The sequence below is a fragment of the Canis lupus genome, chromosome 24 (genome assembly GCF_011100685.1).
Source record: "Canis lupus familiaris isolate Mischka breed German Shepherd chromosome 24, alternate assembly UU_Cfam_GSD_1.0, whole genome shotgun sequence".
Lineage (NCBI taxonomy): Eukaryota > Metazoa > Chordata > Mammalia > Carnivora > Canidae > Canis > Canis lupus.
This window is the reverse complement of record NC_049245.1, coordinates 25,545,925-25,573,717: the sequence shown is the minus strand read 5'-3', so window position 1 is coordinate 25,573,717 and position 27,793 is coordinate 25,545,925. Positions and strand designations below refer to the sequence as shown.

The 27,793-nt window shown below is 48.3% G+C and overlaps 1 protein-coding gene across 19 annotated transcripts in view; it reads right to left on the bottom strand.

The window, feature by feature from the left end:
- EPB41L1 (erythrocyte membrane protein band 4.1 like 1) overlaps positions 1–27,793 on the bottom strand; it is a 143,818-nt gene that overhangs the window by 38,675 nt on the left and 77,350 nt on the right. For all 19 annotated transcript variants that reach the window (XM_038572171.1, XM_038572175.1, XM_038572174.1 and 16 more), the window contains 10 exons: positions 17,478–17,677; positions 16,267–16,431; positions 14,163–14,267; positions 13,510–13,552; positions 9,950–10,025; positions 7,220–7,438; positions 4,850–4,937; positions 3,625–3,777; positions 2,218–2,315; positions 1,805–1,980 (listed from right to left, as the gene is read on the bottom strand). In XM_038572171.1, coding sequence (XP_038428099.1) covers positions 1,805–1,980; positions 2,218–2,315; positions 3,625–3,777; positions 4,850–4,937; positions 7,220–7,438; positions 9,950–10,025; positions 13,510–13,552; positions 14,163–14,267; positions 16,267–16,431; positions 17,478–17,677 — 1,323 coding nt within the window. Of the gene's footprint in view, positions 1–1,804; positions 1,981–2,217; positions 2,316–3,624; positions 3,778–4,849; positions 4,938–7,219; positions 7,439–9,949; positions 10,026–13,509; positions 13,553–14,162; positions 14,268–16,266; positions 16,432–17,477; positions 17,678–27,793 lie in introns of those variants that run through there.

Genomic DNA, 27,793 nt, shown 5'->3' with positions numbered 1-27,793 from the left:
GATCCACACAATCCTCTGTGTTGATGGCTAGACTAGGAATCACTATCCTTTTACAAAGGATAAACTGAAACTCCAAGAGGGGAGAGATCCCACTGATGACCTTTCAGTGAATGAGGACAAGGACCCAGGTCTCCTGGTTTAGAGTCCAGGCTTCTGATCCTCCTTGGATGAGCCTTACCAGCTCTAGACCAATGCTACCCTGCACAAAATGGGCTTCATATAGGCTCTGGTATAGTAATGGAAGTTGCAAGGGAGAATAGAGAGACTGTACTTTCCCTTTGCATAAGTTTTAGCTCTCATCCCTGTGCCCACTCAAGGAGAATAAGGAGCTTCCTCAGTCTCAAATGGACCTCTGCAAAACTGCATGTCCTCCAAACATGGTCAAGGAATCCTGGGACAGGTCTCACTTTTATAGGAAGTGAAAAGGCAGGAAAAGTATCAGACTCTCCTGATCACCTGAAAAACTCCTAGGTATCCTTCAAAATCCCTGCCCAGTTGTCATCTTTTCTGCAAAGCCCTTTTTGGCCCTCCTAGACAGAATTAATCTCACTCTCCTCACGGCTGCTCTTCTATTCTGTACATACTTTTCCCATGGCTTGAATCACATTAAATGCTTGCAGATCTACTATTCTATGAACTCCCCAAAGGAAAGGGCCACACTTGTTCTAACATTCAGAAAATATTTGTTGAGCAGAACTAACTTGCCTAGGTCTGCCCCGATGTGTTCTAGGAGTACTGTCCCCCCACTGTCCCCCCCCCTTCCCCTGTGCAAGTCCCTACCACCTCTTACCTTAAGCTACCCTCTACAAACCTAAAGGCAACAATAAACTATTATTGGGTATAACTTATTAAGGTCTTTCTCTGTGCCAGGAACATTTTTTGAGTGTTACAGAGGCATTATCATGTCTAGTTCTCTCTATAACACAGCAAAGTAGGCATTATTTATTTTGCAGAAGAAGAAAAGGCACAGGGGAAGTTAAGCTGCTCAAGACCTCCCATCCATTCATGTATGGATATTTATGGACCATTTCCTGATCTGTAGAGCAGCTACTGAATATGGAGGCTGAGATCTGAACTCAGATCTAACAATCTCCCTAATGCTCATATGGCTTCTGAACCTCTCCTACCAACTCCAGTGTGCATATCCTGGGTAGAGTCCTGGACTCTGAGTGCCAATTCAGGTCTGGACCAGGGCCTGGGAATCTTCATGTTTAACCAGCTCACAGGTGATTCTGATGCAGGTGGTCTACAGACCATGTTTTGAGAAACCTTAGCTCAATATAGGACAATGTAGGGTCAATTGTCATAAAGGGCACCTGTGAATGCCAACAGGCATGAGGGCAGTGGAGAGCACCACATGGTTAGATGTCAATCAGTTCATCAGAACCAAAAGAAATGGCTGGGAAAAACCAACCCTTCAGCCTCCAGTCAAGAAAAGCATCACCAGCTCCACACTGCAATCACTATACCATTTTCCTGGTATGATGACAATCTGTGAATTACTAAGTGTTGTGGGCAGGGGACCCAGAAAACCATGTGGCTGAACCTGGGACCCCAAGAGGTCATGCCTCAGGAAGTTGAGGAAGTCCAGAGAGTGGCAAGGTCCCATTCCAGTGAGAGTGATGCCATAGGCTGGACAAGACCACCAAGAGCTGCCCCAGGGCAACAGTGCCCTTGGGCCACCCGGCCTGGTGCAAATCAACTTGTAAGGTGCCCACCTCATTCACTGCTCATTCCACAGAAGCCAGCACACCCCCACTTCCCGCTAAACACCACACTTCCCAACTGCCAGTCTGGGGCATACCTCCATCAAGGCTGCGGGACATGGTGTACCGTTTGCTGGAGGAACGCTCAAAGAAGGGTGCAGGCCGATCAATGAGGGCGCTGGCCTGGCGGGTCTGGGCCTGGGTCCTCCCACTATACCGGAACTTGGAGCCCATCACCAGGAAGCCTTTGGGTGGGGGCTCAGGCGACACCAGCCTGTGAAGGGAGTATGTGAGGAGAGGCGATTAGGCCTACACTGCCAGGCCCAAGGCTGGACTACAGCTGGCCTTTCACCCCATGGTCCCACCAGCTACAGCTCAAAGCAATCCATAAAGGGAGAGACCTGGGGAGTGAGGGGTTCCTAGGGCCCCTCCCTCCTACTTCCTTCTCCTGCATATATACACTCACAGCCTCTGCCCGTCCCCCATGGCCCCACCCCAGGGTCAGGCTCACCGGAAGAATGTGTGGTGCTCTATGCAGACCTTCCACAGTCTTTTGGCTGACCGGTGGTTTGGGAGCTTAAAGCCAATTGTGCTCTCAAACTGCTCATACTGCAAAACCAAGGAGGGGGAGTTAGAAGCAAGGCCTGGACTCTCTCACCACTGAATTATCCTTTCTGAATCTCTTCTCAGGCATGTGCGACTCTGGCCTGTTTATTTATGTATTCATTCATTTATTCAACAAAGTGGACTAAGCCCTTACTCAGCAGCAGGTTCAATGCTAAGCAAGAGACACCATGGTGACCAAGACGGAAGATTCTTGGGGACGGGCAAGGGGTGCTCTGATAATAAATCAGTAAACAAGATCATTTCAGACACTGATAAGGGGGCGTGAAGGGAATGAACAGAGCTGTGTGATGTGAGAGAAAACCTGGACAGGTGCAGGGATCAGGATCTGTCTTAGAAAGGGTGATCCGGGGATGCCCTCTAAACAAGTGATCTTGGAGCAGACATCCAAAGGATGGGGAAGGAACCAGCTATGTGAAGAAGGATGGGGAAGAAACCAGCTATGTGAGAAGGCAGGGAAGAGAATTTCAGGTAGAAGGGACATCAAAAGCAAAAAGCTGGAGGCACGAAAGAGCTTGGCTCATTCTAGAATGTCAGAGAAAGCCAAAGGGGTGGGAGCACAGTACGCATGGGGCAGAGATATGTGGGAGAGGCAGGCAGCCACATCTGGAGTTCAGATGGTAGCCCATGAGCCAGAGAGCTCTTGAAAGGTTTAAGGAGCAGGAGTGGGGGATGGTCATCTGATCCCATCAGATGTGATCTGATAGAAGGGACTTTTAATCTCTCCTTAGTAGTCATGGGGAAAATGGCCTGACACAGCATTGGAGCTATAAGGATGGGGAAGGGCACTGTGCAGAGATGTAGGTGAGAGATGGTGGCTGTTGGTGGCTGGGGCAGTGCAGAAAGACAGAAGTAGATGGATATGTTTATTCTAGAGGTACAAACCAATGGACTTTTTGATGGGTGAGATGTGGAGGTTGGACATACACATGTTTGTGTGTGTGTGTGGGGAGGTTTGTGAATTTTGGTATGTGCACATACTCGAATACTATATGTAAGCAGATACATGGATAAGAACGGGCAGGCATTCATTGATCTGTATAACCTGAATATATGTGGTTATCTTTATATGTGTGCTCCTGTGTGTGTGTGTGTGTGTGTGTGTGTGTGTGTGGTGTATGTGTGGAGGCACGTACCTAAGGCATAAAGTCTATGCAGAGAGCCCCAGCAGAAGAGTGCTCTCTCCTTACACAGTACCCCAGCACCCCTCTCCATGTATCCTATGTAGGAAAAAAACCCAGGTTCAGCTGTTATAGCCAATTCTAGTGCGGAGGGGTTCCTAAGGCAAGCTCACCTCCCCAGGGCGGATCTTGATATAAAAGTTACTCCTCTTATAGGAGATCTTGAGAATCTTGGGCCAGGCAAAACGGTTGATTCTCAGCCGGTCCCGGTAGATGAGCAGGCCATTGGCACAGACTCCCAACATGATGTCGATGCCCTCAGAGTCCTGCATGAGAAGATACCATGGAATGGCAGGCCAGGGTCCATGCATGCCATACAGCCTGAAACCCCTCCCTGATGAGCCCTCAGGATCAGGGTCTGAGCCTGCAGGCTGGGGAGCCCCTGGGCCAATCTCACATAGTCATTCATTCATTCACTCAATTCCTAGGTCTGATCATTCTCTCTGTCAATCACTCAATCTTTGATTCACCGACATTTAGTGGCACCGATGTGGTGCTTGGCCATGTGCTATGTGCTAAGGATACAGAAATAAATGAAAGCCTATGTCTTGATGAATGGATAAAGAAGATGTGGTGTGTATGTATGCATACACACACACACACACACACACACATATACACACACATACAATGGAATACTACTCAGCGTAAAAAAAAGGCAATCTTGCCCTTTGGAATGACATGGATGGAATTAGAGGGTATTATGTATGCTAAGTGAAATAAGGCAATCAGAAAAAGACAATTACCAAATGATCTCATTCATATGCTGAATTTAAGAAACAAACAGGATCATAGAGGAAGGGAGGGAAAGGTAAAACAAGACAGAGTCAGAGAGGGAGACAAACCATGAGAGATGCTTAATCATCGGAAACAAACAGAGGGTTGCTGGAGGGGAGGTGGGTAGTAAGATGGGGTAACTGGGTGATGGGCACTAAGTAATGAGCACTGGGTATTATGTAAGATTGATGAATCACTGAACTCTACATCTGAAACTAATAATACACTATATATTAATTAATTGAATTTGAACACATAAAAAAACCTTAGCTTACTAACTAACTAAATAAATAAAATTACATCATGGTAAACAATAAAAGAAAGCCTATGTCTTTCTCTCATAATGCTCCCAATCTAGTAGTGGTACAAATACGTTCATAATACAATATGGATATAGAAAAGTTAAAAGATTATGGGAAAATAAAGGGTTATGGAATTTTGAGGAAAGAGAAGTAAGAATATAAAAGGCTTCAGGTTGGAGGGAACAGAGTCTAGCACAAGCCTTCTAGAAGCACCAGGGACACACATAGGTGCTAGGGGGACCCTGGGACCCACCAGTACCTTGGCATGGTGCAGGTCTACTCCATACATGGAAAGCTTTTTGGCGTTCTCTAAGAAGTGGATTTCTGCTTCTCCCGGAGTCATGCCCCTAAGGGAAAGAACATGATCACAGGTAGCCATGGAAAAGGCCCTGGCCTAAGTCTTGCTGATTGAAGGTTGCCATGATCAGAACCTGTAATTCTAGGACAGCAATGTTCTAGAGTGTGCATGTGGCTAGGCCTCATCGAGTCCCTCCCCTCTGTTCTCAGCCCTTGCTTCAGTCTACCCAACCCCCTCCTGTTGCCAAAGCTCAGGTCCAATCTTGTCTTCTCCAGCAAGTATTCAAGGGATGAGCTGAGAGTTGGAATTTCTGCTTCATTCTACCATGGATTTAAACATGAGCCATAAATTCTGCTTCTCCATGACTGCGAAGCCATTGTTCATTATAATCACCCAGGGGCTCCTAAATTAGTACCCACATAAGAGATTTCTCTCAGAATCTTGTATCAGAAACCACTTAATCCTGCCTGAGGAGCAGGTGCACATTGTCCTTTCTGACAGGAGGGTTATATAATCATCAAGTTCCTTCTTTGCCTTGGCTGCCAGGAAACTGTACATCTTCCATTTAGCCATAGCTACTGTTTAGTGAACACCATGTGCTGGTCATTGTTCCAAACACCTCACGTGCATGAATTCACTGAATCCTCTGTAAGGTAGGGGGTTATCATTATTCCCACTTTATAGAGAAACCAGCACAGAGAGGCTGAATAATTTGCCTTTGTAGCAAAGTCGGGACTTGAATCCAGACAATGTGGCTCCAGTGTGTGCTCCTTCCCAACCACTTCACTTACGTATCCCTGGGGCTTCAGTGTGCTCTGCTCTGTGTGCCTCAGTGAGCTGCCCTGGGAGACACCTGGACACTAGATGTCCAAGGGCTTTCAGTTAAAAGTGCTGTCAAAGCTAAAGGGATGGCCATTAGCATTTCTCCAGCCCATATATGAGCTTCTTTCTCTGAATTATTAGGATTCATGCAAATACCTAACATATCTTGCTACCTACAACCGGGGTGACAGACGGCAGGCAGGCCTTCACCCCCTACTCCCAAGCTCGGGCTGACACTGCTAACCAGTTGTATGGTTTCAGTATCCCGCTCAACACAGTCACTACTAACCAGTCAGAGGTGGTATGCAAGTCTCTGAGAGAGACACTTGCGACTCGGAACCTAGCAATCCATCACACTCCAGCAGGCTCTCTTCCCCACCCCCATACACAATCCCTCTACATCTGGCCCTCGGCCTCCTCTCCAGATGCAGCCCCCAGGACACAACCCTCCTTGGGCCTCCTATCCTCATTAGCAATGAGAGAATTTCACCATGCTCCCTCCCACATGCACAGTACTTTACAGTTTACGATGCACTTCATGTCATTTATCACATTGAGTTCCCATAACAACCCTGGCCTTGGAGCCCAAAGCACTTCCAAACTGAAGGGATCCTTGAGACCATTTAGTTCCAGGGGCTCCCCTCAGGGGTGGTACCGACCTTACAGCAGCATTTGGAAATGAATGGGGGAGGGGGCATCTCGGCGGTTGTTATGATGACTGCAAGGGTGTGTACTGGCATTTAGTGCCTGGCACCCAGGGATGCCAAACATCCTGCACAATGAATTCTCCTGCCCTAAATACCAACCATGAGTCACATGAATAACCTAAAGCCGTACATATCCAAGTGAAAATTGGGACTGATAAGTTAAATCACAAGCCCTACAGTGACCCATCAGGTTAGTCAATTTCTAACTCCTAGAATAAGGTGCTTTGTGTTGTGCAATCAACTATCCAACCCCTAAGATCACAGAGCAACAACGAATACATGTTGTCTGTATTATGTGCCATGTAGCCCCCAACAGCACTACAAGGCAGGTTCTATTAGCACCCACACTGAACAGATGAGGAAATTCAAGCACCTGGAAGTGAAATGACCTGCCCAGATTCCCTGGGTAGAAAGTGGCAGAGCCAAGAATGTGAACCTGGGCAGTCCGGCTTCAGAGCGCAAGCTTTTGAACTTTACACCAAGACCAAGACATCAGGATACTTCCCCAGGGGCACATGATAGTGATGATTCTCTCCAGTTGGCAGATAAAAAAACTGATCCTCAGAGTCCAAGGGCAGGGAATTATTACACCCATACAGGAGCTTAAGAACCTGCGGTCATTTAAGGTCACACAGATAATTACTACCATTCCCACTGGATATAGATGCAGTGGGATGAGATGATTTACTCTCAGATGCACCTCCAGTCGAGGGCAAAGCCAGGTGAGGGACTTAGAGCACAGCACCTGGGGCCCTAGCCAATAGCTGAGAAGCCAGGGGAGACCCTGGGCGCAGGCCCAAACCTGTATGTCTTGTGCAGCTCCATGATCCTCTCCTCCAGCTCCCGGGTCTGGTTGGGGGCGAAGCGGAGCTCACTGACATAGTTGCCTATGTGCTCCTCAGCGTCATAGTCGCCCAGCTCGGCCTGCACAGCATAGGAGCCTAGCAGGGCATGTGTGACGAAGGAGCAGGGCAGCCGGCCCGTGATGATGTCTGCCCGCAGCTGCAGGCACAGGTAGTATCTGGAAACAGGGGAGAGTGGCCATGGGCACGGGCCCCCCTCCCTCCCTAGATGCCCTCAGCACCACTGCCCACCCACCCATCAGAACCAAACTGATCAACACCTAGCTCGGTAGAATTAGGAACCTTCCTAGACACTGGCATTTCAGGCGTTTGATAATGTAAGTGTGTCCTAAAAGATGGTTTTGTCCCATTTCATGTGGCTTTAAGCATTTTGTTAACTTCTAACTTTGAGGAATTTTTTTTCCTACTGTGGGAATATTTTAAATTTCTAACTCATTTTCAAGCTAAATAGGACTATTTTGCTGGCCAGTTTTAAAAAATATTATATATTTTTAATCATACAATTAATTATGTTCTTACTGTAGAACAAATGTAAACTCTAGAGATAATTCTAAACTTCCTCTTGATGTCCATCCTCAGCCCTAATCCCCTCCCCCAGAGGTCACCCCTATTATCCGTGTGGTATTCTAGACCTTTCTCCCTCATGGATATACAGAAATGTATGTGTTTTGATTCATGGGTTTTAACGTGTACACAGTATCAAATGATACATCTGACTCTACAGCTTGCTTTTTCACACCCATCTATGTGCCTAGTGTCTTTCCCAGATCAGCACAAACCACCTGATCTCATTCATTTTAACTTCTGTACTGCATTCTACAGCCAGGACAAACCTGTTTACCAATGTTTTCTCAAAACTTTACTTTGCCTCCAGCTCTAAGTGAATCGTCTAAAAACAAATTGCTTTAAAAGAAACATTTCCAACCACAAGGATATGATTTTTTTATAACTTTATGCACACTTTTACAATTTTTAGATTCATTTTAAACTATTTTTATTGCTTTTTCAATTAATTGCATTAAAAAAAAAAAGTTTCAGTTCGTTCTTAGCCAAGGATGTGTCCTTGCCCATTTTGCCATGTTTCATCATTGTTTTCAATTGCCTATTTCTTTTCCTTTTAAGTGGTTTTTACTCAGTATAATTTTTACTGCTCCATGGCACAAAACTCTCGCAAAAAGTATATGTGGCCTCAGTGCATATTCAGGGCCAAGGCCTAGGCTCAGCATCAGTAGCAGCTCAAACATCACAGGCATTAAGAGTGGGCTTAAGGGCATTTTGTTCAAGTCTAAAAATTTGAAGATCACTGCCAAACACTCTGACCAATATTTCATTTCAATCAATTTGTCACTCTGACCAGTTTATTTCAGGCCTGAATATTTTTGACTAAATCAGCTGCTACTACCACCCCATTCCCTGAGGTCACCCATGCTAAGCCGGGCTAATTTCCCTCCTGGTGTCCCTAGAAGCTCAATACCCAGGATCTGGTACAAAGAGAAGAAATACCGTGGGTAAGACTGGAGACTGAGCTGGTTCTATAGCTCTCAGTCCTCTTGGAAATGAAGTTGAGACCCTGTTGCTGAATCTTGAACCCAAGATGACCTTAGGGGTTAGAGCAGGGCTAATGAGGCCAAGGTTTCAGGTCTATCCCAGGGACATCCATATTATCCCCCAAGGCCAGCTGGCATTGTGCCTGTGGCCCGTTGCTTGGCAAACAGGCAGCCAACATTCAGGAGGGACCCAATGGGAGAGGGAGGTTGGCTTAGGAGCCCCTCCCCTACTGTAGGAATAACTCCATGCCCACATTTTATTGTTGGTGAAATGCCGGGCTCAGCACATGGATGACACAGCCCCCGGATATCATGAAGTGAGACTATCCCTTTGGAAGGGGCTTAGATAAAGAGAAGGGCCTCTCCCTGTTCTGATTCCAAAGGCAGGATGAGACCCACAGAAGTTCTCATTCTGAAGAAAAATGCTTTGCCCCTCCTTCCAGGCCACATTATTTACTGGCCTTGAGGCACAATGAGATGGTTCATCCCAGACTTGCCTCCATGGGGCAGGGATGTCACATGCCTGACAGGTACATAGGGCAGCATATGGGACCAAATTCCTACATGCAAAGGCATCTACGCTCTATTCCCTCATTATCCCCAAAGTCAAAAATGGTGGTCCACTCAGAACATCAGCCTTCGGACATGTTTGGGTTGTCCCATCCAGAGATGGCCTCCACCATGTTTTTAAAAAGTTTGAATTAGTCCCAATATTTTAAAACTGTGGATTTTACTCTTAAATATCTAGCTCCATCTCAAATATCTAGCTCCACCTCAACAACGGGGCCCTGTTCCCATGTGGCAGGGATGGCTGGAGCTGAACAGCAATTGTTTGAGATGGCACATGTCCCCTTGAATTTCAATGTCAATCAATGACATGGATCCTGATGCTGCCTGGGATGCCTCCCCCTCTAAAGTGGATGGTCTGCTGTGACTGACCACTTGTGTTTGAATCACTTCCTCTCGCACAGAGTCAGCATCCTTTGGTGATGCTATCTGGCCTCACTGGGTATCTGACTTTGCAACTGCCATCATTTACTGTCCACATGCCTACCAGCACCAGGTGCCCTCATTCCTAGTCATGTGGCTAGAATGCCCACCCCACCCCTCCACAGCCTTTACCTTGTGATATCTTCTGTCAGCTGGGCAGGGTCAGGGGGGTAGAACTTGACTGTGAAGGCAAAATTCCAGGGGCTGCCTGAGAGGAGAAGAAAGAGAACAATCAGAGAGGCCCCATCCCCCCAGTGGGTAGCCCAGATGCACCATCCCACAGGCAATTTCTCAAAGTTTTCTCATATCTATAATTTTGGGACAATCCAGTCAGAAAACCTGGACTACTATTCCCACTTGAAAGATGAGAAGAATAAGGCCCAAGTTGAAAGACTTGTGACCTAGCAGTGGGAAAGAAGGTGGAAAGAAAGAAAACCAATGGTGCATGCCAGGTCTACTGGTGATCACAAACAACGCTTCAGTAAACCTTGCAACAATCCTATGAGTGAGTCCGATGACTATCCCCATTTTGCAAATGAGAACACTGGGGCCCAGGCTGTAAAGTGGCCAGCCCAAGATCACTCAGCTAGGAAGCAGCAATGCTGGGGTACAGACCCCAGCCTCCTGGCTCTGAAGCCTGTGCTCCCTCCTCCACACCAAAGTCTATGCTACAGGACATTCATGGTAAGAAAACAGGTCACATTAAATGGGCTTCCAGGGGCACCTGGGTGGCTCAGTCAGTTGAGTGTCAGGGTTTTGGTTTTGGCTCAGGTCATGGTCTCGGGCCTCAGGATCGAGCCCCAAGTTAGGCTCCATGCTCAGGCTCTGTGCTGAGTCTGCTTGAGATTCTCTCTCCCCCTCTGCCTCTCCCTACTCTTAAATAAATAAATCTTAAAATAAATGGATAAATATATGGGCTCCCTAGCTTTGGACTTCTCAGAGCCATTGTAAATTGCATGTGCATTTAAGGGTTTCCCAAACTTATTTAACCTGCTGTGTCCATTTCTCATAGGGCATCCTGCCAGATTATTGTTCTTAGGGACACTCTTTGTAAGATTTTGCCCTCTGCTGGGTCGGCTCCATCTCTGATGGCAGAATGGGGTTCTAGGCAGGACCTAAAAGGCAAACGTAATGAATGGAAAGCAGCAAAGGGATTTCACAGGGATAAATGTTAACCTCCATACTGAGATACAAGCAATTCATAGTACACATATAGGTACAGATAGAGATAAAGGCTGAGGCTTTAGCTGGAAATAGGCTCTGCAAGCCAAGAGAAGGGATGACCACACAAGAGAGAGGAGGACTTAGGGAAAGGCTCCAATCTAGAACAATCTAGACCACCTCTGAGGCTCTGAAAAGGCCCCTGACAATGTGAGAAAGCAAGGGCCAGCCTGGGAAGAGCATGGTCACTAAGGCTGGAGGCCATGCTGTCACTTGTCCCTGTGGTCATCGTCACCTTCCCCATACAGCTGTAATGTCTCCAGCACTTACTAAGTGCTGGTCACTTCACTTTTAAGAACTATATGTACACATATAGGAGTTTGATTTTCATAGCGATCCTGAGCTAGTTTTCTTTTTATAGATGAAGATTCTGAGGGGGTAAGCCCCCTCCTGGGATCACTGAGCTAGCTAATCAGTAGTGGAGAACAGGGATGTAACCTCTGGTCATCAGACCCCAGAAGCCAAGCTCCTGACCACAGCTGACTTAGAAAAAGCAGCCACCAAGAGAGCAACCCTGTCTCAGGAATAATAGTAGTAGTAGTCATCATAGTGGTAGTAGAAGTAGTAGTAGTAATAATAATAATAATAATGGTAATAGTAATAATAGATAATATATACTGGGTGCTGCTATGTGCAGGCACCATTCCAGGTGTGGGGCACATAAGAGCTCATTTACTCTGTACAACAACCCTAAAGGTAAGTAGTGTTGGAGTCAAGATTCAAATCCAGGCAGTCTGACTCCCGTATCTTTCAACCAACACACCAGACTATGTCAGGGAAGCACCTACTATGTGCTGGGCGCTGTCCACATATAACTGGCACCCTGCCTTGTGAGGCATGAATCACTAATCCACTTGCCAAGGAAAAGCAGGAGCCCAGAGAGGTGCCCCCCCCACCCCCCACCATGCCCTCATTGACAGGCACAGAGATTTGGGAGGACATATAGCCAGCTCTGAAGCCCAGGACACAAGGACTCATGATGCCCTCCTCTTCAGGAAGCTGAGGAGTTGTCACAAAGAAAAGAACAAAAATTGGTGGGTGCATGGCTAGCTCAGTCAGTGAAACATGTGATGCTGGATCTCGGGGTTGTGGGTTTGAGCCCCATGTTGGGTATAGAGATTACTTAAAAATAAAATCTTAAAAAAAATTGTTTCATGGGGGCTCCAGAAGGCAGAACAAAGATGAATGGGCAGAAGTTCCAGGGGTAGGGATGGAGACTGTGGCTCTACTGAAGGAGGCAGGACCTCTCCTCCATGACCTGAGGTGGCCACCAGTGGCAACCATTCACCCCCGCCTGGGCTGCGCTGGCCAGGGCTGCCGAGATGGGGGACCGACTCCCCGCTCTGGGGAAAGATGCCGAGCTCCAAGGATCCTGTTATCTGCTTCTCCGTTCTAAGCTTCCCGTCCTCCTCAAACCACACACTCGGCTGTCTGTATGTGTTCCAATTCTTTCAGGCATGAGAGGCAGGCCTCCCAGCTGGGCCAGGACTCCTAGGGACAGCCCAAAGCCCAGGCCTAGGGCCCTGTCAGCCCCAGAGGAGCAGGCTCCGTCTGCGTGCCTGCCTCTTTGTCTTCAACTGACAGGAGCCTACAGGAAGAATCCCTCCTGCCCCTCCCGGAGAGTCAGCTGGCATCCCTGGGCCCAGCTGCCTGCTGTCATGGCAACAGGCTCTGCTTCCCAGCCCCAGGGACCAGGGAGTCCAAACACAGCCAAGGGGGAGGGGCTCCCAGTGGAGGCATCTCTGCCTCTAGGCACCAGGTCTCCACCCACTGTATGGCCCCTGGCTGAGGCCACCTACCTCCCCCCTTCTGCCATTGGAAGGCTGCTCCACCCCTCACAATATGCCTTTCCTCTCTGGGCCAGAAAAGACAGGTTGTCTCTTCACCCCAGGCCTTGAAGAGAGCAGGATGGTGTTGGGAGGCCAGGGCTTTAGACCTGGCTTGGCCAATAGTTTACTCTGTGACTTTAGGTAAGCATCTGCCTCTCTCTAGGCCTCAGCCACCCACCATTAAACACAGAAGATGGCCCAGACCAGGCCAGGCCTTGCTCTTCCCTAACACGTCAACTCCCTATCAGCTGGCAGTGGTCTGCAGTGCTGCATGGATGAGGATTCTGAGCTGAGTCAAGGATCACCTGTCACAGGCGTCTATACCTGCCTTGGACAGGAGGGAGGCTGTTTTCAGGCCATCAATTTGTCCCCTTGTGATTAGTTCCTTCTAGAGCTGTCATCCCAGATGCATCTGTGATTCCCCTGCTAACCTGCTATGTGATGCTAGATGGTCATTTCTCTTGTCCCTGCTTCAGGCTTCCATTTATAAGACAACGCCCTGCCTTCCCCCAAAATCTGCTGTGCACAGCGAATGAACTCATGGGTCTGAATGCACTTCCCCAAGGAAGAGGGAACAGCACATGCAGCCAGGAGCCCCCACCCTCCCTTCTACAGAATTCCTAACCACAACAGGCCACTCACTCCGGATCTGCTTCTTGATTTCCTTGGAGGGGTCCAGCCAGTTCTGAAAGAGAAGACAGGGTGCTTTAGAGGGAAGATGGAGGAGAGGGCCAGAGAGGGCTAGGAGACAGAGAGACATCCTGAAATGGCCTGTCAACAGCCCCTGGCACAGAACACCCTTCTTGGGCTGAGCTGTCTGGGCCCATTGGAACAGGGAGATGTGGGGATGAGGCCCGGATTTGCCACAGGGTTTGGGCTCCTGGACCTGGGGCTGGCACTGCCCTAGGCAGTAGGGTGGGCCGCCATAGTGGGACCAGTGAGAAGGAGGAAACCCAGACAGGAGCCTCCCAAGGGTGGAAATGGGGTGCTGTAGGAAGTGCCTCTGTTCCCCCAGGAAGCCAGGCCATGGCTCTCCAGATACCCATCTGAGGGGTGACTTGCAGGTCCCCAAGAAAGGATGAGGTGGGAGGGGTGGAGGCAGAGAACTGAGACAGATAGGGTGGGCTGAGGTAGGGGGATATGCAAACCTACTCCTAGAAGGGGTAAAAGGCACTTAACAAGGGTCTGAGGATGGATGGATGGCATGGGATGTGGTCAGGACTGGGGGGGCCTATGAGAAGAGGTCTCCCCCACAGTGGCCCTCCCATGCCAACTCCGCTCCCCAGCACAGATACCTTCTGGCTGTCAGCATCACAGAAAGTCAGGCCGAAGTAGTCCTTCTCCAGAAGATTGAGGTGCTCACAGACAAGGTCAAACAGCACCTGGCCCCGGCCATGTTTCTGAAGAGGAGAGCAGAGCTGCTGTGAGGCTGGGACACACCACACGGTGGGGGTGGGGGTGGGGGTGGGGGCTCTACCAGGACTACTTGAAACCCCCCAGAGTCTTCCAGCATCTCAAGAGGATCTCAGCACTCCTCCTGCCACCCACCTTGCCCTGCTCTCCAAGTCCTGCCAGATCCTGGGAGACACTAACACCCAGCTCACCAATTGCCTTCTTCCAAACCCTCCTAGGGTCCTCCTAGACCCTTCGAAATGCTTTGGGGAGTGAGGAGGGGGGCTGACCAATTCCCCCTCCTTTACACAGATTAAGAGAAGGAGGTTAACTTTGACCAAAGGAGCAGAAAACCAAGTCTAAGCTTTGGGTGTAAGAGGCAGAGAAGCCACCTGAAATAGGAAGGATGTGGGCAGGGGAGGAGGGGAGGGCCTAAGACTCGGGATCACAGCGTGACTCTCCTTCCCTGGCTCTCCCCTTCCACTGAGTCTGAGTGAAATCCAGGGCAGCCCAGCCTGGAGTGCCACCCCTTACCTGGACAGCAAGTAAGGCTGTTATAGGGGCTCCTGGGGCCTACATCAGCCTCAGCGGGATACAGCACTATTAGGGCCACCTTCTCCCACCACTCTCAGACAGCCAGGCTCAGTACCTCTCTGAACCACCATCTGGGCCTCTGGATTCAGAAGGACGAAGCACAGAGCCTGGCTGGGTACTTCAACCCCACAGGTTTGAAAATGAGCAACAGTAAAGGGACCAAAGGCTGGGAGAATGTGAAGCAGTCACTGTCCAAAGAGAGAGGGGACTCCAGAGAGAGTGTGAGATTCCTACAAGGCCTGGCTAGGTCACCAGGGACTGGAACCTGGCCTGACTATGGAAGTACGGGAAGTCAAGGGGTTCGTGAGTCTGGAAGAATCCTTCAGAGAGAATGGACCTGGCCTCAGCCAAACTCTCTGTGCTCTTGGAGCAAGCTGAAACAGCATCTTGTGGCTGGTGTGGGTAGGAGAGAACAGGTAGATAATATTCCTTTCTGTTGCCTAGGAGTAGGCAAAATGTTCACCTTGAAATCCTCCTATGGAAGCGATAAGCACTAAAAAAACCCCAAAGAAACAAAAACAAAAAACAACCCTGAAGAGAAGAGGGACCCAGCCCACCAGGGCCCAGAAATAAGTCATATCCCTTAGGACCAGAGGGCACCAGAGAGAAAGGGAGGTGGTTCCTGTAACTTTCAGGTAAGGCCACCCTCTGGCCTCTTTCATACGCATGGAGAGGGCCAGGACTGGTGCCTAGACTGGGGTGGACCCTCTAAGGGGATGAGTGAGGGCTCAGAATTAGGGTGGGAGTCCTAGACTATATAGGAAAAGGAGACAGCAAATGTGGGGCCGGGACGGCTGACCCCAGACAGGAGGTGTCTGCCCCACTACTCACAGTGGGACAGGATCACACCACAGGGTTTCTACATGGCCTGAGTGAGGGAGTCCTTCCAATGGGCCACCTCTCTATGCCCAGGGGTTACCCATACCACAGAACCCTCAAGTGATCAGTCTGTCCTGCTGCCCTGGACAGGGGCATTCATAGGAGAAGATCCCTGTCTTCCTCACCCCCCACCAATAAAAACATAAAAACGATTCTAGTTGAAATACTCGTGTCTTCTAGGTGAGACTGAAGAGCCCAGTCCATAGGCCTACTGGGCTAGAGATCGGTCCTTGGATGGTGACTCCTTGCCAAGGTACAGCCCTCCTGAGAAACCTTTTCCTGGCACCAACCCTCTGCCTCGTCTAATTCTATTTGCAATCGTAACAGCCCTCTCTGGGCCTCAGTGCCACCATCTGTACAAAGGAGGGCCAGCCAGGTCATCTCTCCAGGATGCTGCAGTCGGTCCAGGACTCCATGAAGAATGGATGCTCTCTGGCTTGGCCCAGTCTGTGTGCACACAGAAGCCTGCCCTGGCTCTGGGGCCAGTTAGCTGGGGACAAGGCATGTGGTGATGGTGGGGGGGGTGCTCCCTACCTCCACCTCACACTCGTACTCAGAGGCATCAAGCAGAGTGACTCGGCAGATGGCACTCTTATACTTCTTGGCAATCTTCTGGGGTGACTTCTGGGCTCTGCTGGGCGTGGTCCTCTCTGACAGGCCATCGGCCTCCCCATAGCCTTTCTCTTCCATGTCTAGGCTCTGTAGGTCCAACATGGGGAAAAGTCTGGTCAGTGAGCTTGAGACCACAGCCTTTCATCCAAATGAGACACAACAAGGATGCAGTAGAGAAGGCAAAGATGGTCCCCAAAATGAGAGTCACCACCCTCCAAGACTCCCAGGATGACCAGCTTCTATGGTTGGTATGCACAGGAGGAGAGTTAGAGCTCCTGTGTGCAACAGGGTGGGCTCCTCAAAGGGGTCTGCTTCTTTGGGGGGGACAGCCACTGCAGGTTCCCATAGAACTGGAGCTGCCCTAGCTCCCTACAGTGAGTTATCAGAGCATCTGTGTGGCCTTCTCCTTACCCATGTGTCACTGGTCTAGTGTGAGGCTGAGAGCTCGTGGAAGGAGGGCAGAGCCCTGCCAGCTAGTCCTTACTGCCACCAATGCTCTCAATGACCTTGACCAAGTCCTTGCCCTCTCGGCCTGCCATGAATGAAGGGGGTGTGAATTCAACAGCTAGATGATTCAGCAAGTCCTTTGTCCCTTTGGGGTGATGAATTTTGCTCTGGGGTCATACTGGGCTTGCCAGGCTAGAATGGACAGGTCTAAGGAGTAGGAAAATAAGGTTAAAAGAACTGGGTTTGGGGAATCAGATCTATATTTTACTTCCATCTGTCACTGTAGAGCAACGTGACTTTTGGTAGCTCATTTCATCCACTGAGCTGCTATTTCCCCAAGCATGAAATGGAGATATCAGTAATATCATTCTCTTAGGGGCGGGTGCCTGGCTAGCTCAGTCAGCAGAGCATGTGACTCCTGAACTCAGGGTCGTGAGTTCAAGCTCCATGATGGGCATAGCACTAACTTAATTTAAATATATATATAATATATATTATATTATATGTGTGCATCACTCTCTGTAGCCTTGGGAGAATTCAATATAAAAGTGAACACAATGTCCCCAGCACAGTGGTTGGATGTAGCAGGTTGGTAATAAATCTCAGTTTTCAGCTTCCCTCCCCACAAAGAACTCCTGGATGACAGCCGGGCAGGAAGAGGGATTCCCAGGCTCTCAGGTGCACACCTGTTCTGCAGGCCGCGTGTCCTGCTGCGGCGGGTGCTTCTCATTGGAGTTGGCCTCTGGGTGGCCACCGTGGCCTGCTGGGGTCACAGGAGTGGTAGCGGCAGCAGTGGCAGCGGCCTCAGGCTGCTGTGGGGCCTCCTCCTGAGCCTTCTTCACCTCAGAATCGGGGCCTGTCTCTGTTGTCATGGTGACCAGCACGCCTGCATTAGCATGAAGGAGAACAAGTGACAGGGAAAGGGGCAATGATGATGTGACAAAACAGAGCGAAGGGGACAGGAACCACACACAGAGAGAGAGACAGATGGACGCAAGTGGACAAAGAAGGGGGGTGAGGGAGAGGAAGTCGGGGCGGGGACAGAGCAGAGAGCAGAAGTCAGGGGTTAATGGCGGCAGTTGAAGTCACAGACCACCCCCCATCCCACTCTTGTGACCATAGGGACTCCCTCAGTCTCTTGGCCCAGTTCTAGAATAGGGGCCCCTCTTCGGGACAATGAGAGTCTCTCCAGGGAGCCCCACTCTGCCAGGAACACAAAGGACAGTCAGTGACCCCCTCCAGCAGGCCCTCTAGCCAGGCCATCTCTCCAACCCCAGCACCTGGCACACAGTAGCCACTCAATAAACGCTGGATAAACTCAAACTGAAGAGCCCTGGTGGGCTCCAGGCCCTTCAGGCACTGACTCCGAAGCAAGGCTCTTCATGCTCCAAGCCTGTACTGCTATTTTCATGGGGATGTGGGCAGAATGGATCTAGAGGGATAAGACACGAAGACGCTATTGAAAACAAACATAGTCCTGGTAATGTAAAAGTCAGGAGAACTGAACGCAGGCCCCGGGTCTATCACAACCAAGGCAGTCACTTCATCTCACTAGGGCTCACCCAAAAGAGCAAGGGACTTAGAGAAATTATCGCTGGGACAGTCTACTCTTATCCTTTTCCCCCTGGAGCAGGAAATGAGATTTCAGAGAAACAGGTACCTACTGCCCAGTTATTCTGTTGAAATAAACAAAGAGAAGAAAGGAGAAAGAACGGCATGGTCCCGTTTTTATATTTATTTTTTTTTAAGATTTTGTTTAGTTATTCATGAGAGACACAGAGAAAGAGGCAGAGACACAGGCAGAGGGAGAAGCAGGCTCCCCACAGTGAGTCTGATATGGGACTCAATCCCAGGACCCCGGGATCACAACCTGAGCCAAAGGCAGATGCTCAACCACTGAGCCACCCAGGTGTCCCTGGTTTTATATTTTAAAAAGATAAAACAATAACCTCAACAATACCTCTTTGTGTTTATACATGTGTAGTGAAAGATCTAAAAGGATACCGACCAAACTGTTAAGACAGGTTCACAATTGAGAAATGGATAGAGGAAAAAGAGGGAGTTCAGTGGGGTGGGTGAAGAAAAGGAACTTCATTTTGTACTTATATGCTTAGTAATTATTTCTGTAATTTTAAATACACATAACTCACAAATTGGAGTTTTGGGTTTTTTGTTTTGTTTTGTTTTGTTTTGTTTTGCAAGGGGGCAAAAGCACCTATTCCTGACCCACATAAGGGTGGATCCTCAAAAAAATAAAATAAAATAAAAATTTGGAGCTAAAATCCAAGGAACAGAGAAATGGGCAGGAATCCTCAGCCTGAGTCTACAGTATCCCTCTAAATCCATTATATTAAATGAGAAAGATCCAGACTAGACCCAACAGGTCCCTTTCCAACCCTATTCACCAAGAGAGGCCTCCAATGAGCAAAGAGACAGATGGACATTGGCTCCACCTTGCGCTATGGACATATTCCAAGCCGTCACCCCACAATTCCCTCATCTCCTTTGGTTTCTCTCCCAGCATTCCAGGGGGCCCCAGCCCAGCCCCAAGTGAAGGGAACTGGCTAGAAAGCCAGGGCACCTGAGTACCCTGCTAAGGCATACAATGGCTCGAGGGTGCTGAACAGGTCACACTGTAAGCTGGAGCTCGTAGTACAAATGAAAGGGTTTGTTGTTACTGATGCTGCTATTATGAAGTAAGATGAGGAGGAAGGGAAGGCTTTAGTCACATGGCCTCATCCCCACTCAGAAATGCTTTCCACTCACGGCATTACCCTACATTTTATGGTTCAATGTAAAGCCATAGATAAATAAAGGCTCTCTGTCACTTGTATGACACCAAATGTCAGCTCCATCCAGGACACAAAGCATTAGAAGCAGCTCCAGGGTTGCTCACAGCCTCACAGGGTCAGAGTGAGACTTGTCTGCCTGGGTCTGGATCTCTTCTAGGCCTGAACTTGAGGATATCAGCCATTATACTAGATAAGATCTATAAGAAGAATCCTTAAAATAAATGCCTACTTAATTTTGCTTAAAAAAAAAAAAAAAAAAAGGATCCACAGAATAATCTGAAGGTTTTTTGCTTCGAGAAGCAGATTCCACATGACTGTCCTAGCCCCAGGCAGCCCAGAGGCTCTGGTTCATGTGCTTGTCCCCCCTGCTTCAGTCTGGTTTCAACCCCTACTCCCCAAACCTTCCCCAGACCTGCATCAAACAGCCAGGACAGCAATCTTAAAGAAATATCCAGGTTCTTCCCCTGCTCAGATCTCTGGCAGAGCCTGTTGGCAGGGAATGCCTGGTGCTAACAGCACCACATATGAAAGGAACTGAAGTCTTTGAGATAATTCAATCTCTCCTTTTCTAGGTGAGACTCAGAAAGAAAGGAGACTTGAGTGACAGTCGTTTCCTCCGACACATCTTCCCTGGGCCCTCCTGCCCACTCTCTTCCCCACCCGCCTCCTGACTCCCCAGATTCAAGCGCTGGGGCCATTATTCTTCTCATCGCACTTTGCTGCCTCAAGCAAACTTGAACAGAACCAACAGGAAGGAGAAAGCACTTAGGCCCAGGCTGGAAGCCAAAGAGGTGGCACAAGACACTAACAAACCCCACAGCCAGGGCCTGGTTAGAGAAATGATGGCTCATCCTTTCTAGAGAGTTAAAAAAAGATGATGTAAAAGATCATGGAAATACCTGAATGAAAAGCTCCATACACAGCAGCCTATACAGACTGACCCTATTTTGATTAATACATATCCATGGATACAGAACATTCAACAAAGTATTAATTATGGTTGTTTCTATATGGCAGGAGTACAGATTATTTTTTTCTTCTATTTAACTGTAGTTCTCAATTTTTCTACTATACTTGGAGATTTCTTGACCAAAAACAATTAGAGGTTAAAAAATAAAATCTTCCAATGCACAGGGCTTGGTTTGACAGGATGAGTAGGTAAAGTCTGCTTAAACTAAAATTTTTATGAATTTATTTTTTTTTAAGATGTATTCATTTTGAGAGAGAGAGAGTGCACACACACATGCAAGAACATATGGCAGGGAGGAGCAGAGGGGGAGGGAGAGAGTCTAGCAGACTCCCCGCTGAGCGCAGAGCCTGACATGGGGCTTGATCCCATGACCCTGACATCATGATTTGAACTGAAATCAAGAGTCACATGCTTAACTGACTGAGCCACCCAGGCACCCCCCAAATTTTTTATGAATTTAAAAGAAAAATAACATTATTATTATTATTTTAAAACCTATGATGACATCCTTCTTGATTTCATAAGTCCAAGGATAATAGTACAGTTCTCTTTCTAGACCACAGAAAGCAAGCCAAGAACCCAGTTCTGGTTTCTGCCACAGCCGGTCATGTGGGCACAGTTCTGCCCAGGCCCAGGCCGGCAGAGACTGAGGGAGTCCACTGGGCAGACCAGCCAGCTGGGCACTGCAGGGGCCCTAGGGGAAGGAAGCACGTGCTGGTTCCTTGGAGCTCACTGAAACACAGGACGATGCTCTCCCAGAAAATGGTTAAACATCCAGGCAGGATGTGGTTTAGACTTATCGGTGTACATTTTAGCCTCCAGAAGATTCTGGGGGAGTTGGTGATCAGGAGTATGACCTAGAGTACCCAAAGAAGAGCTTAGAGGATAGGGAGTGGGGGGTGAGGTGGAGTTAAATTTCGCATAAAGGGAGAAATTAGGTGTGGCAGAGAAGGCATTTGAGCTGAGTCACCCTGTGGGCAAATGTCCAGAGACGGGAACAACAAGTAGGGCCGTGCAGAGGACAGACAGGAGGCCTTGACATCCTGATAGCCCAGAACAAGAAGCCTATAAATGTGAGCTCCAAACAGTCTGGCAGGTGGAACAGGTTGGAAATGGAAAGAAATGAATGAACCAGGAGTGCAGCAGGCAGCCTGGGAAGAATCACAGTGTTATTCTTCTAGAAAGGGCAAGACTCCCATCCCTGAATACTGCCATGGGCCAGGGTGAGGGATTTGACACATTGGCCTCTTGTAGACTCCTCAAAGGGGTACTAGGGCAGGGAGCAGACCCAGGCCAGTTAGACCCAGACCCAAAGCCTGGCCCTAGCACTGGCTCACCTTGTGACCTTGGGCAAGTGACTCCAATGCTCTGAGCCTCAGTCACCTCATCTATAAAGTGGAGATACTCCTCCCTCCCTCGGAGGGTGGTGGTAGAGATCTAGGAAAATAAACTGAGAGAGCACTTAACATGGTATGTCCCCAATAAAACATCCCTGAGAGGGTCTATAATTACAAACAATACTGAGAGGCCGTGGTGGTGAGTGGTCTGAGAACCAGGAGTTCAGAAGTGCCAGCCCAGGACAGATGGAGAAAGAGACAGAGGCCAGCAAGGCCAGATTGATGACACTAACATATGAATATCCAATGCACAGGATTCAAAGAGAGAAAGGTCAGCCAGAGAAGTAAATGCTGACGGGGCCTATAGCACCACTGTCTGGAGGAAAGGGGTCTGGCCCTGGGTCTGGCTGAGGCCAGTCCAGAAGGCTGTCAGCATTTGATGCTCTTTAGCATTTCAACTACTGGCTGGCTCCCCTGGCTCACCCTTCAGGGATACTACGGCTTTCCATCTGTGTGGCCTGCTGGGAGAGAATGTCCTAGCCCAGGCAATGCAAGATGCACTTGGCCTGTAATTGCAACAACTCATTAAAAATGAATCAGCCAATTTATACATCAGGCCCTACAGCCAGGGTTAGCATGAGTCAGCATCAGTACCTTGGATTTGTTCTTTTTCTCCATCCCCACAGCCACTGCAGAGGTCCAAGCCACTGTCAAGCCATGCCCACATGGCTGCCCAGCCTCCTGCATGGATTCTCTGTGGCCCCTTGGGCCCTCCCCTAGGGTTTATTCTCTTCAGAATAGCCACACAGATTTTTTTTTAATGAATTTTTTTAAAAAGATTTTATTTATTTATTCATAGAGACACAGAGAGAGAATGAGAGGCAGAGACACAGGCAGAGGGGGAAGCAGGCTACGTGCAGAGAGCCTGACGTGGGACTTGATCCAGGGTCTCCAGGATCACGCCCTGGGTTGTAGGCAGCGCTAAACCACTGCGCCACCAGGGCTGCCCACCACATGGATTTTTTCAAAACTCTAATCAGATGTTCTCTTTCTTTTAATTCAAGTATAGTTGACACACAATGTTACACTGGTTTCCGTTATCACATAGTGAATGGACAAATCTACACCTTACTGGGCTCATACCAGTGTAGCTATCATTGGTCACTGTACAACACTATCACAATACCACTGACTATATTCTCTATGCTGTCCATTTTCTTGGATGCCCTCCTTAAAACCTTCAGTAACTTATCATCAAAATAAAACACAAACTCCTTACCAAAGTTGAAGATCCCTGCTTACAGCCACTGCATCAGCTCCCCTATCACTGTGAGCCTGTCTTACTGGCTTTCTGGCTGCTCCTCCACATCAGGCTTGCTCCTGCCATGGGGCTTTGCCCTCATGGTCCCTCTGTGTAGACAACGGGCTCATCCTATCTCTTGACATGGCAGCTCTCACCCTTCAGACCTCAATCCACATGCCCCTAAAGTGGGTCTTTCTTCTGGGGCGCCTGAGTAGATCAGTTGGTTGAGCGTCCGGCTCTTGATTTTGGCTCAGGTTGTGACTTCAAGGTCATGAGATTGAGGGATCCCTGGGTGGCGCAGCGGTTTGGCGCCTGCCTTTGGCCCAGGGCGCGATCCTGGAGACCCGGGATCGAATCCCACGTCGGGCTCCCGGTGCATGGAGCCTGCTTCTCCCTCTGCCTGTGTCTCTGCCTCTCTCTCTCTCTCTGTGACTATCATAAATAATAAATAAAAATTAAAAAAAAAAAAAAAAAGGTCATGAGATTGAGCACCATGTTGGGCTCCATGCTCAGCACAGAGTCTGCTTGAGATTTTCTCTCCCTCTGCCCTTCCCCCTGCTTGTGTGAACTCTCTAAATAAATAAATAAGCAAAATCATTCAAAAAATAAAAATAAATAAAGTGGGTCTTTCCCCTTACTTTTTTTGGTGACAGCATGCTCTGTTTGGAGTTTGGTTTGGTTTTGGCCATTTTAACCATTTTTTAAGTGTAACTGTCCCATGTTAATTACAACCACAACCTTGTGCAACAGTCACCTCTGTCAATTTCCAACATTTTTCATTACCTAAACAGAAACTCTACCCATTAAGTACCATGCCGGGTTTTTTTCCCCATAGTTACTATCACAAATGAAACCTATATCTTTTTACTTATTTATTTCTATTCCTCTGGAATATAAACTCCATAAACACCAAACATTATCTGTCTCATTTGCCATTATCCCCTGGACTTAGCACAATTCTTGATAAATACCAACAAAGCTAACATTCATAGAGTCTGCAATTTGCCCAGCACTAGTCTAATCATTTTATGTCAATTAACTCATTTAATCTTCACAATAACCCGGAATAAGTACTTTTATTATCTTTTTTTGTAAAAGAAGAAATTAGAGCACTAAGAAGTTAGGAAACTTGCCTGAGATCATATATTAGTGCATGCGAGTACCAGGGGGTCTGGTGTCTGAAGGATAGGTAGACAGACAAATGGACAAACACATCTGTGATGGGGGATAGGCAGATGAAACATCAATGAGACAAGTTTTAAGTCGACTCAGCTGAGGACAGAGACCTGGGCTGCATTCACCTCAGGAGCCTTTCTGGCTACCAGCTAGCTAGTCTGTCCTGATGACTTATCAGACCTTAAGCACTTGACTTTTCCATCCAAATTCCTGATAATATCACCCTTATTTTACTGATGAGGACACACAGGCCCAAAGAGGCATGCTGATTTGCCCAAGGTCATAAGGCTGTGATAAGTCTCCCAGACTCCAAAGTCCATTCCACTATACAGGGCATTTTGGGGGCCTCGTTTCGGGGGAGGGGGTGGCAAGGTGGATTAATTTCTCCAAGGGGGTGAGGCTGGCTAAGGAAAAATTTCCCAAGAGTGAAAGGCAAATATGCTAGGAAGAATGGAATTCAGAATCAGAACCACTGTGGGGCACATGGGTGGCTCAGTCAGTTGAATATCTGACTCTGGATTTCAGCTCAGGTCAGGATCTCAGGGTCGTGAGGTTAAGCCCCATGTCAAGCTCCATGCCCAGCTTAAGATTCTCTCCCTCTCCCTTTGCCCCTCCCACTTGCTATCTCCCTCTCTCAAAAAAAAAAAAAAAAGAATCAGGAAAGAATCAGGACTACCGTGTCTTGCTTCAGTCCTGCCATCCCCCATCTGATGGGCCTTGGGCAAGTCACTTCCCTCTTCTGAGCATCAGCTTCCTCATCTGCTACCCTCTCACTTCAGAGCAGGGCCATGAAGATAAAGGATATTACAAAGAAAGAAAGAACTTTGTGATATAAATGTTGAAGTCATATATTTTAGGGAGAGTATATTATAGATGCTCACATATACCAGAAGCAGGTCTTTGCACGCAAACGCACGGCAGCGGAAAAACTTGAGGGCCCATAGAGCCGCATGTGTCCGTGGTCATGATAATGACTCCTGAGCCAGTAAGGCTATCTTCTAAACCCTGCACACTGGCACCTTTTACCCAGGCATTCTGGGGAACTCTGAATCTGGTAGGAACTAATGGAAGGAAGGAACAAAGAGAACAAGAGAGAAATGGACAGGGTGTGGAAGACACCAAAACGCCAAGAGAATGACAGGCAGCAAGTGAAACTCTTCTGTTTTAAATTATGTTTTCAATAATCACAGTTACTAAGGTAAGTCTTCTTCTTTTTTGTAAAATCGGGGCGCATCTCCTCCATCCCCTTCCAGCCATGTCTCCTGGGCTCTCTCCCTTCTCACCTCCAGTTCCATGCCCTGTTCAAAGACGTGAGAGGCTGAACCCTTGGACTGTCCCTTGGACTGAGCTCCTTTGTCTACTGACTCCTAGTTGGGTTTGGCCAATGGGAGGTTCAAGGGTGGAAGGAGAAAGAAGTTGGGGAACATGCTCCCAATTTCCCTGTTTGTGGTTCTGGTGGTGGCTGAGCCCCTCTATGTCAGCTCCTTGCACAGACACAACCATCATTGAATTCTGGTAATACTATTCCCCCCCCTCTACTCATTCGGGCTGAAGGGAAAGGAAGAAACAGCTTCTGTCCCTGTTACTTAGTGGGGTACCCCTGTGGGTTCCCTTAACCCTGCCCACACCTTTATTAACATCTCTTCGGTGTAAACATCTGAGTAGAATTCTGTTTTCCACCAGAATCTGACTGATACACTTTTTGATGCTAAGCAGATATATGAATTAGAAGAGGGAGGAGAAGAGAAATTGGGAAAAGGCAGTATCGCCTAGTGGTCAGGGACAAAATGGGAGACAATGAGACCATGAACAAGTCTCTTAACCTCTCTGGGCCTCAGTGTCTTGATCTGTAAAATTCATGATGATAATCTTGACTATTTCACAGGGTTACTGTGAAAATTGAACCAGACCATGCCTGTAAAGCACTTAACACACGTCAAAACCCATAGTTAGTTTTCAATATTAGATATTCTCATCTTGGGCAGCCCCGGTGGTGTCTCTCATGAATAAATAAATAAAATCTTAAAAAAAAAAAGATATTCTCATCTTTAGCATTAAGTCTCAAGGCTGGAATGTGAACAATAGCATTCCCTTGGAGAAGGAATTACAGACGTTCCTTTTGGCTTTTTCAAGGGTTCTCCGGGTTTCACAATTTTTCTACTATGAACATGTATTACTTTTGGAATCAGAAAAGAAAGAGAAGAACTCAAAATAAAAAACAGAGAGAACAAGCCCTATTAAGACTTATTCTTCCTCTCTGGAGATGATGCTACTTCCCATTGGGATTTCCCCAGTACAGAACATTCACTTCCCGGAGTGACAATCTCTGGGTGGACGTGAATGAAATGCCTGTCTGCCATGAGGGAGGAGGGTACTGGCTGCAAGAGCTGCCTCTGGGGCCTGGTGCCACCCTTCCAGGCCAAGGCCGAGGAGCTCTGGACAGAGGCAGTGGAGTCAACATGGGAGCTGAGCTGCAGTCATTCATTCATTTTGCTGCTCGGGTCTATGGGGCAATGGGGAGATTGCAATTTGTCAGAGGCTCGCGGTGCCCATGGGCACCTCGTTAAGTAAAACCAAGCAACGTGGAGAGGCTGCTACCCATCAGTACTGGCTTTTGCCCAAAGGCTTCATGTGCTACCACAAAGCCACAGGCTGATGTACAGTTGTGGGCTGGAGACCACATTCCATGCCCAAAACTGCAGAGCAACAGCATCAGAAAGGAGAAATACCTCTGGACCATACTGATGACTTTGGAGGCAGCCAGAGACCTCCCCATAGTGGGGCATCCTCTGAAAGCCAGGACACGAGCTGGCTGTCTTCCAGGCTTTGTCTCATTTGAGCTGCACAAGGGCCACACAGGGCAGATGGGCTTATTCCCCAGGCTAGCTTGGCTGGCCAAGGTCACCAAGCTAGTCAGTTCAAGTAGAGCCAGAATGAGGACCCAGATCTGCTGGCTGATGGGCCCATGGTCTTCCCCCTCAATCCTGTTACATCCCACAACCTCCAACTTGCTGTCAACCATGTAACCAAAGCTACCGTTGCTCTGGATGTAGAAATAATAACAGCAGTAGCAACCCCTCCCACATGTAGGGTGCTTTACAATTTAAAGAATCCTTTTATAATCATCATTTCGCTTGGCCCTCACCAATCAGCAGCTGGTGAGAGGGAACACAGAACAGCAGGTATGAACACAGGCTTTGGACCAGAGTTTGAATCTTGGCTTGAGGACCTTGGGCAAGTTACTTAACCCTACTGAGAGCCAGTTTGAGCATGTAAAATGAAAATAACACCCCCTACGCCTCAAAGACATTTAGTGAGAAATAAATGAGAGAATGCATGTGAAGCTCACTCTGACACCACGTCGCCATACAGCAGACACTCAATAAGTGGCAACAATGGCTCTCATCAGGACGGCTGTCACTAC